General features: G+C 51.4%; 1 protein-coding gene across 2 annotated transcripts in view; it reads right to left on the minus strand.

Annotated features, from left to right (window-relative positions):
• PDE2A (phosphodiesterase 2A) overlaps window positions 1–10,487 on the minus strand; it is a 1,179,840-nt gene extending 1,169,353 nt beyond the window's left edge. The window contains exon 1 of one of the 2 annotated variants that reach the window (XM_085623379.1): window positions 10,226–10,487. In XM_085623379.1, coding sequence (XP_085479505.1) covers window positions 10,226–10,336 — 111 coding nt within the window. In that variant the 5' untranslated portion in view covers window positions 10,337–10,487. The remainder of the gene's footprint in view (window positions 1–10,225) is intronic. The other variant, XM_085623380.1, reaches the window with a different exon arrangement.
• Between the last annotated feature and the right edge of the window lie 524 nt (window positions 10,488–11,011).

The following is an 11,011-nucleotide window of genomic DNA, read 5'->3' on the forward strand; positions in this document are numbered from 1 at the left end:
AGTTTGTAGAAAGCTCGTGCTGCCGGCGTTAAGTCTTCCAAGCGCTCTCGGGGTCCACAAAAGGATACCTAGCAGGTGTAAATGAATGTACAACATGGCACTGCACACAGCTCTGCTGTGGAAAGCATGCACAAGGGGGGAGTAGAGGGGTCCAGGAGTGGTTTGCCTTGAAAGTTTGTGAACACCCACAAAACGTTGGAGTTTTTGAGTATTACGCATTCGGGGCTGCCTTTCCCCAAAGCAGCTTTGTACTGTGAGTACCGTTCCACATTCCCAGAAATCTACTCAAGGCTTTACCTGCGGATGCCTGGAAATCTCCCAATGAGGTGGGTTTCGATGTCTGATACTGGAAATGCTTAGTCAATTACATAAATCTGTGCATAGGAGTATAGGCCCCGATCCATATACATACATCTGTGCATAGGAGTATAGGCCCCGATCCATATACATACATCTGTGCATAGGAGTGTAGGCCCCGATCCATATACATACATCTGTGCATAGGAGTGTAGGCCCCGATCCATATACATACATCTGTGCATAGGAGTGTAGGCCCCGATCCATATACATACATCTGTGCATAGGAGTGTAGGCCCCGATCCATATACATACATCTGTGCATAGGAGTGTAGGCCCCGATCCATATACATACATCTGTGCATAGGAGTATAGGCCCCGATCCATATACATACATCTGTGCATAGGAGTATAGGCCCCGATCCATATACATACATCTGTGCATAGGAGTGTAGGCCCCGATCCATATACATACATCTGTGCATAGGAGTATATGTACCAATGTGAAAGTATGAATTTTTGGAGATGGCCCTGGTCAAGAAATACGAAAGAACACAATGAAAGTGCGATTGATTAATTTGCCCAGGGTCACATAACTGGGGAAGCAGAGGAGCAGGGATTGGAACTTCAGCTTCTTATACGTATAGACGACAATCTAACCTCCGGCTTCAGATCATTTTGATTTTGAATACGCAGTGTGCATTGCAACAATAAACAACCCAAAAACCCACGTTATGCACCAGCCGTGCGCTTCATTCTGAGAGTAACAAGTCTAGTTGTGACATAGCAGTTCTAACCAGACGTACACAGCGCCCAGCATGCCTGGAATGCACAGCGCTGTTCTGTTTGTTTCATATTTACAATGTTGTACGTGCTTCCGGGGAGCCATCTCTTGACACTCTTTCGCTTGCGTCTCTGATGAAAAGCGGCTGCTTTGTATTCTGCATGTTTTCATAAACAACTGCACAAAACTCCCCATAAAAAGACAAACTCGTCCCGGCTAATGAGCTGATGGTATCTGTGGAGAGCGCGAGCAGCTCTCAGCAGCCAGCAGAAAATTGTTTTATGTCGAAGACCGTATTGAGAACAAGTTTAGCGTCCATGGTCCGCACAAAAACAACCCCCACCTCCCCACAAAAATCGGGAAAAAACGGGAACGATAAAACATATTATCAAAAGTCCAACCACAGAATATTGTTGTACAAGCGCACACACTTTCTATGTCTATTACAATAAATGCACAGAACCCCTACAATGTCAGGGGTGATTTATTTAACACTCCCACCCACAGCCCTAGAATAAACTGGTACATAATTCGAAATAAAGCGCAAAATGTTTCACTGTGGCCTCTTTGAAAGCAGCTGTTTATTCAGTAATGTGCGGGGCTCATGGTGTTTCTGGGCACAAGCCTGTTTTGGCACATAATGAGACTGGTGGGGAAGGAGGGCACGTGGCAGCTCTTCTCCCACAGTGTGGGCACGTGGGCACTAGAAGTCAGTCAGTCCCTCTGAATGGAGGCCTGCACCCGCTCCTCTGGGCAGACCAGGGCATAAAGTGGGATGAAAAAACTGGGGGGGGGGGGGTCTCTCAAAGGGGCGTGGTCAATGTAATTAAGGGCGTGGCCTAAAAACACCTAAGCTAAGTGCCGCCCCCGACTTGTATTTTGCCGTTCCTGTCATTGCGTCCAGATATATGATACAACAAGTCACATCATACCTACCAGTCAGGACTTTTGGCTTTGCCAATGGTTGCTAGTTGCATAAGATAAATAAGCAGCAACTATGACTTGCAGGGCTTTAAGTAGGCCGGGTCTCACCGCGTCTGAGCACCAGCAGTTTTTTAAGGGGGGCTCGAAACAGGTCTCTATAGGGCTCTGTTTTGTGACCTGGCACAGGCGGTCCATTTTTTTTTCCCGGACTGCAGTGACAGCAGGCACAAGGATGTGCGCGTAGTGAGCGTTGTAGGGGAAGGGAAATCCTTTAAAGAGAGTCATTTTCTCTCTGGATTTCCCTTCTCTTTTTGAATCTCAGGAGCAGCAACATTGTTGTGGTGTCACCAGGGCTTTAAGTGGAAGTTTTTTCAATATTATATACAAGCCATCAGGGCTTTAAGTGGGATGAAAAAACTGGGGGTTCATCTCCATCACGGACATCATCTCCCCTCATGCCATCGTGTCCACCAACTACACCCTACTGGGAGACCTCAACTTCCTCAACTTCCACCTCGACAACCAACTGGACCCCAGTACGACATCCCTCCTGGACAACCTCCACAACATTGGACTCCGCCAGAACCCAACCGACCCCACGCACCCAGCAGGACACACCCTCGACCCCCTCTTCACAACAGGAAACTCTATCACCTTCAGCCACACCACCGAACTCCCATGGACTTACCATTGATGCGTCCACTTCAGCTTCAGAACACCCACCATCCACAGACACCAGCACCTGCTTCCACGAAGAAACTGGACCAGAATCACCGACAACCAGCTAACCTCATCACTCAACAACTCCACCCCAACCATCGCGGAAAACAACGACGCCAACACCGCAGCCCGCACCATGCACAGATGGATCTCCGACAGCTCCAACACCATAGCCCCCTCAAGAAAAACAACAACACCCACGCCAAGAAAGCTAGATGGTTTACCACCGAACTTTGAGAATCCAGACGCATTTGCCACCACCTCGAAAAGGCCTGGAGGAACACCAAATCCACAGAAGCCCACAACAACTTCAGAGCCGCCACCAACGCCCACCACCAACTCATCAGAGAAACGAAGAAAAAAGTGATTGAAGACAGAATCTCCACTCATGCACACAACAGCAAAGAACTCTTCAACATCATCAAGGAGTTCGCTCAACCCACCAGCGAGTCCACAGACATCCCTCCCTCACAAGACCTCTGCGACAGACTCAGCACCTTTTTCCGCCACAAAATCAAGAGCATCTACGACAACTTCGACGAAGATAACCAACACACTGAACCCTCACCAACCACCCCCGACACCCTGAAGCCAGCGATCGACACTGGACAGCCCTCACCACTGAAGACACACTGAAGACGATGAAGTCAATCCACTCCGGGGCCCCCACGGACCCCTGCCCTCGCCACATTTTCAACAGAGTCGCCTACACCATCGCACCCATGCTCTACCACACCATCAACCGCTCCCTGGCAACCGCCTCGTTCCCTGATGACTGGAAACACGCTGAGATCAACCCCCTCCTGAAGAAACCCTTGGCGGACCCCACCGACCTAAAAAACTACAGACCCATCTCCCTGCTCCCGTTCCCAGCAAAAGTCATCGAGAAAGCCATCAACAGCCAACTCGTCACATTCATCGAAGAGCACAATATCCTCGACTCCTCCCAATCCGGCTTCAGAAAAAAACACAATACGGAAACCGCCCTCCTCACCGCAACAGACGACATCCGTACCTTACTGGACAAAGGAGAAACAGCAGTCCTCATCCTCCTCGACCTCTCAGCGGCGTTTGACACAGTCTCTCACCCACCTTAATATGCAGACTCCATGACGCAGGGATCCAAGACAAGGCCCTCGACTGGATCCGCTCCTTCCTCTCCTGCAGAATGCAGCGGGTCAGACTCCCTCCTTTCCTCTCAGACCCTACACCTACCACCTGCAGAGTCTCCCAGGGGTCCTCCCTGAGCCCTATGCTCTTCAACTTCTACATGGCTCCACTCGCCCCCATCGTCAGAACCTACGGACTCAACATTGTGTCATACGCAGACGACACCCAACTCATCCTCTCCCTATCCAACGAACCCAACACCGCCAGACACAACTTTCGAGAAGGCATGGAAGCCGTCGCCAAATGGATGAAAAACAGCTGCCTACAACTAAACTCATCATGGCTCCAAACCCAGACGCCTGGAATGACACCTGGTGGCCCCCTGCCCTCGGAAGCCCGCCCATCCCCACAGACCACGCACGCAACCTGGGAATCATCCTAGACTCAGAGCTCAAAATGGACCGCCACATCAACTTCGTCTCGTCCTCCTGCTTCCACACCCTCTGCCTCCTACGTAAGACCTTCAAATGGATCCCCCTCGAACACAGAAAGACTGTCACTCACGTCCTGGTCACCAGTAGGCTCGACTACGGCAACGCACTCTATGCCGGAATAAAAAAAAAACCTTACCAGCAAGCTACAGAACATCCAAAACGCCGCCACAAGACAGGCCCTCAACCTGCCAAGACACTGCCACATCTCCCTGCACCTGCACCCACTGCACTGGCTCCCCATCGAAGCTAGAGTCACCTTCAAGATGCTAACCCATGCTCACAAGGCCCTCCACGACACCAGACCAGCATACCTGAATAGCCGACTCAAATTCCACGCACCCCAAAGGACCCTACGATCAGCCCAGCTCTCCTACGCCGTGGTCCCCCGCACCAGAAAGACCAGATCGGGAGACCGCTCCTTCTCCTTCCGCGCGGCCATTGCCTGGAATGACCTTCCGCTCCACCTCAGACAGATAACATCGCTCCTCATCTTCGCAAGAAACCTCAAAACCTGGCTCTTCGACAGACCCCCTCCTTGATGGACTGGAACCTGCGAACCCCCCCCCCCCCGCACCCCCCAGTGCCTTGAGACCCTTACGGGTGAGTAGTCGCGCTTGACAAGCACCTGATTTGATTTGATTTGGGGTCTCTCAAAGGGGTGTGGTCAATGTAATTAAGGGTGTGGCCTAAAACATGTAAGCTAAAATTTGTGTGCCGCTCGACTCGTATTTTGCTGTCTCTGTCATTGCATCCGGATATATGATACAAGTAACATCATAGTACAACAAGTCAGGACTATTGGCTTTGCCAATGGTTGTTAGTTGCATAACCTAAATAAGCAGCAACAATGGCTTGTATATAATATTGAAAAAGCTTCCACTTAAAGCCCTGGTGACACCACGACAATGTTGCTGCTCCTGAGTTTCAAAAAGGGAAGGGAAATCCATAGAGAAAATGACTATCTTTAAAGGATTTCCCTTCCCCTACAAAGCTCACCTGGCATGACGTCATGCCTTAACTTCTCCGCTAGTGAGAAGTGAGCAGTGTGAGCAGGTGCACATCGATGTGCCTGCTGTCACTGCAGCCCGGGGAAAAGGACCGCCTGTGCCAGGGCACAAAACAGAGCCCGAGAGAGACCCGTTTCGAGGCCCCCTTTAAACAAGCATTGGCATAGCCAATAGGTCTCGCCTTTGGGACCTTATATGTGTTTAGCCATGCAACAGTTGCATAACTAAATACTTATAAGGTCCCAAAAGCGAGACCTATTGGCTATGCCAAGCGGCGTGCGGCCGCGAAAGTGATCGCAATCAAACATCAAAGCGGCCCTGCGGCCGCGAAAGTGAAAGTAAATCGCGGTAAAGTGCGGCGCGCGCGCCCGCGCACATGCACTGTACCTCTAGGCTGGCCTGGTAGCACTTTTTGGAGCCCTCTCAATAAGTCTCGCCAGACCAGCGCATGCGCTGGGTCAGGCGAGACCTAAAAACTGCTGGTGCTCTGCACCTGGCCCACTTAAAGCCCTGGTAGTGATGACAGAAGCACGTGGTGTGACTGCGCCTCCTCACAGTGGACCGCCACCAGGCAAACCTCACCTGTATGCTGTGTTACCTGCAGAGGGCGACACTGCTGCCGTGCCCTGGGGTGGCGGCATGTTTTCTGCTCGCTGCGCTTAGAAATTCAACAAATGCACACGGTACACTACAATAAGGGTCAATTTCGGTAGGCGAGACATGTGAACCTAACCTCGCCAAAGTGTGGCTATACAGGTACAACACACTGCAAGGGATAGAGCAGAGAAGCGCCCTGCTGCCGCTGGGGAACTTCTGAGCTGTTTATTGTCCGCGTGCCATGCAGTGCACTGATGTACGCTGCACTCCGGCAGCGAGCACTGGAGGTTTCCAGCTTTTCAAGAACTGACTGCTTGTATAAGTATCTTATGTGAATATCCTGAAAATACGCCCGGCTTCAGAAGGCCTCAGGGGTCAACGCGGGGTCACCCCTCTGAGACAGACATAAAATAAAATTCTTCTTTTTTTTACAGTTTTATATAGCGCGAACTAGACCCGTAGGTATCAGGGCGCTTTACATGAGCACCAGTTGCAACCTGTTTTGTTAGGCACGGGAGATTCAGTGATCTGCCCAGAATCACAGGATGTTGAGCGTCTCTGCAGGCTCCAAACTGGTTTCTCAGCTTTAAAGTCGGCCGCTCTAGCCGTTAATCCACATCCTCTTGAGGTAATGAAGGAGAAATCCTGACTTAAGACCGCCTTAAGGCTGTCATAAGCCAGGTGAAACGGCCTGGTCTATGCAGGGTTTTGCCCTCAGGAAATCTTTGGAAAGTTTCAATGCACAGCCGTTAGTCTGTCTGAAATGGCGGGATATTACTTGTAAATAAGGCCCAACGGTCATAAGATTGTCTTCAGACATGAAAGGCGGCTCTGGCCCTGTATAACTCGGGCCTCCCACCGGGTGTAAGGCAGTTTTATCATTTCTGGACTTGACTTGCAAAGGATTTTTGCCTGACTCCAACATGGAGGTCTCCTTGATGAATCGACTGCAATTTAATGATTTAAGACATTCTTAAGACTGCCCTAACAAACCTAAAACCCTTTGTTTCAGAATTTAGGATAGTCTCGCTGCTAAAACAATCGTTTCGGTCTTTAGACGATAGTAACAGTGTCTTAAGCCGGGGGAAACTGTGCAAACCCACCCTAATAAAGCATAATTTCACGGTCCAAGGGATGCCCCCGCGATGGAAAAGACGTCCCGCCGTGACCAACACCGGTTTCTTGAAAACACCACACTTAAAAATAGAAGTAGTGAGCGCTTTTGACGCTGTAGGAACTATATGAAACACAACACGCACCGCTGCAGAAACACCGTATGTAAACAGCTGCGTGTGCCAGTGGCGCGCGCCCCCCTACCTGCACGTGCCGGCGCTATAATAATCACTCAAACAACGGGCCAATAACGCAAAGGGAGAATTCTTCGAAGTGGTCCCGGGGCGGCGGAGCATCGTCCAATCACGGGCGCCGGGCACTCTGTCACAGGTAAACAATTGATTTTGCTTCTCCCCCTCCCTCTCCATCAGCCTTCCTCCCCGACGGAAGAATGTGATGAGCAGCCCGCGATCGATAAGGAAGAAGCGCTCCCGCTGGAGGCGCAGCCTTTCAGCAGATGCGCATGTTAACAGGAGCAGCTCAAGGAGGCACTTACTTCACGTGGACGAGCACTTTCTGCTAATGCACTTAGACCAGGGGTTCTGCCCTTATCACCTCCCCAATTCGGAGACAAGAAATCGGAGTTAAAGAGGGCGATTACGCGATTGCACCAAGATCACACAGGGAGTTTTAATTGTACAGCCTCCACTGCAAAGCAGGTTCTCTGGTTCCACAGAGGACGGCTCAGACGCTGGTGCACACCACCTTGTCACCATCGCTGCACTACTGTACATGGGCGTCCAAATTCAACGCTTCAGCCACTCACGATGTGTTCCTGACCTGAACGACCCCCACCCCCTCGGGAACATCGTTTGATCCAGACCAGAATGCATTGCTAGACTTGCAAATAAGAGGCATGGCTTATAAACCAATATGTCCTCCCTGTTCACACCCTGTGATCTTGGGCAAGTCTTCTCGTTACCCAGTGCCTCGCGTATTCGCGGACAAAACTAGTCGCCCTTGAAAATAGTTTGAAGAGTTAAATCAGAAACGGGGCATTTACTGTTGCTGTTCTGGCGCTTTGTGGTCTGCTATAACAGAACTAGGCGCTATGCGTAGTCCTCATTTTGCATAACTGTGTAGCCGAGATCCTCGCATGCCAACATTGCTCGGCCCCAGCAGGTGCTCGCTAAACTGAACTCCCAGCAGGGTCTCGTTCCATATTCCCAGCACCTCAGAATATCTTTACTTAAGAACACATACCATGGAGGGCCGGCACTGTCCGCCCATCCACCCGCGCCTCTCTGCAAACACGCGCTAGTACCGCAGAGACGCACTCAAAACGCGCACATATTTGGAAATTCTGCAAAGCCTGTAGCAACTATCCAGGGAGCTTTCTTTGTGTACCGGTCCTGCGCCTGTAACTAATGTCTCAAATGAAGGCAGGCAAGAGAGCCGAAGGACAGGTGATCTGCCCAAGATCACAGCATTTGGTGAAGAAGAAAAGCCGGGATTAATACTGAAGAATACCAGACCAAGGGCCAGAACTTTACAACTACCCCACAGCAGCCCACTCTGCGGTCTATTTTTGGAAACGGGGATTATTCTAGCACGGATGTAGGTGCAAGAGAAATATCAGTGTTATGAGAACTCGTTCTAACGGCGATAGTAACACGTACACAACTACTACGGCCAGTAATTATGCAATAACATTAAAACCACCCCCCTCGCTAGTACTCCTACCAATGAGAGCGATACTAGCAGCATTGGTATTAGTTGGAACACAGTATTCATATATCCAGCTCCCAGACGCAGGTCCATTGTGTGAAGCGCTTTCAACATCACCGAACGCAGGCACTGCAAGGATTGTCTGTAGAACCAATCAGCCATCCATAGGCATTTCAATCCGGCGGGACTGTCGCGACCTTTCATCCCTCCGAGGTCGATAAAACACTAGGTCCATTCAGCGGGCTTCTGATGAGGGCGCCTTGTGCTTCTGGGAGGCAGCAAGACCTGGCAGGAAGTGTCACGTAGGACCCTGATTTTACCATTACCCTGAGGAGTGCGTGTCCCTTTATTCGCTGCTAGCACCCCACTGTGAAGGCCCCCCACCCCTAGCACATATATGCAGCCTACACACGTCACAACGAGAGCAGTGACAACAAGACCGGCACGCGCCCGTGCAAGAAAGTACACCCTGCAGCCTGCACTCTCACTCTCGGCGCTTTAAATAGCGCACCATTCCATTAGCTGAAGTCACAACCTATGCAGGGGACAATAAAAACCTCCCCCCGCACAACAGTTCTTCCCACCCACAAAGACCGCACACGTCGAGAAGAGGTGGCCACTGTCCACATCACTGTTTGTGAATTGGAGAAAACTGGAGTTTGAAGCTGAATTTTCTTTTTAAAAAGACTGTGATCCTGTGCAGTCCACTTAATTCCCTGCGCTGCTGTTCCTGTGTGTACCAACATACTCTTAAACAAAGCCTGTGCACCAGGACGAGGCGCTATGCAACGCATACTCAGACCCTTCAAACTTCCTCCAGTCAGCTGACATTTCGTAAAAGCGCCCCCACCCCACCCCCCCAAAAAAAACACCCTGAAACGTTGCCATGTCCGGCATTTCAACAAATATTCGCTCCACATTTCACGAAAAACAAACATAGTTTATATTTAACTACAAGGTGTGTGATGTACATCGCCCATACATTTAGTATCAAGCGCGTTCAACGCTAACAACAGACTGCAGTTGGACTCTATACACTTTAACACCCGCTACCCATCCCGAAGCCCAACACCATAGATGCAATAACACCTCCCCCCCCCCACCCCCCCCTCGGCTGGAGGGTCCCCCGTACATCACTTGTCCAGTACAAATATACACCTTTACATACGGGACTCGACACCAGCATCGATTCTGACCATTTCAAGAGAAAATGAAGTTTAGACCCGAAATTAAATGGGAAGTGAACGTGATCACAGCGGCGAAAAGTTGAAATATAAGCACTTTGGAGGCATGAGCACTTCATTGTTGTGCCAACAGATTAGTTCTCACCTGCGGCCCTCTGATAACCCCCCCCCCCCCCCCTTGCACACGTGTTTAGACACAGGGTATGCTTGGCACTGCACACAGCCCAAGAGACAGCAATAACTTCAAAGGGGCACAAGCAGCGCTGCGCTGTCGCAAGATCACACAAGAGCGCACACGGGAAGCGGGGACTGAAGGCGTCGTCTTACCTGCAGGGCGTCCGAGCATGCCGGCTTCTCCTCCGCCTTCAGGAAGACCTGCTGGCCCCGTCTGAAAAATTGAAGGACTGCGATGAGTATGTGGTTGAGAATGAGTACCATGCTGCTGCTGACTGAAGGTGCCCTCCCGTCTGCTCTCCGCTCTCCCTGCGCGGTGACAGGCAGGCAGGCAGGCACTCACTCACACAGGCACGCACACACACGCACACAGGCACACGCCGCTCCGCTCGCAGGTTTGTCTACATGTATAAACACACATTAATCTCTGCCCCACGAGGGCTCCGGAGCAGGCACTCCCCGGCCCCTCCCTTGCACTCCTCCCGCCCCCCTCCCCGGGCTGCTGCTGCTGCCTGCGCCGCCTCGCCATCCTCCACACCTGCTCCGCCGGAGCCGGGGCAGGCAGCAGCCGAGCAGGCACAGCGCCGAGCGTGTGCCACAGCAGGCAGGGCTGCAGCACGGCAGACAGGCACAGGCAGCTTCCCGGGTCTTAGTGCCGCGAGCAGGCGCAGATCAGGCAGCGCGCCGCAGCAGCACCCCGACCTCGCTTATTTATTGATGTGCTTATATATAGCGGGGGCATCAGGGCGCCTGGCAGGAGTACGTGTGCCAAACAATTATAGCAGGCACATGGCCCGGAGGCATCAGAGCGCTTTACAGGAGTACAGGTGCCAAACTATGACAGCAGGCACATGGCCGGAGGCTTAAGGGCGCTTTACAGGAGAACAGGCACCAAACTATCATAGTAGGCACATGGCCCGGAGGCATCAGAGCGCTTTA

Source organism: Triturus cristatus, chromosome 8, assembly GCF_964204655.1.
Source record: "Triturus cristatus chromosome 8, aTriCri1.1, whole genome shotgun sequence".
Taxonomy (NCBI): Eukaryota; Metazoa; Chordata; class Amphibia; order Caudata; family Salamandridae; genus Triturus; species Triturus cristatus.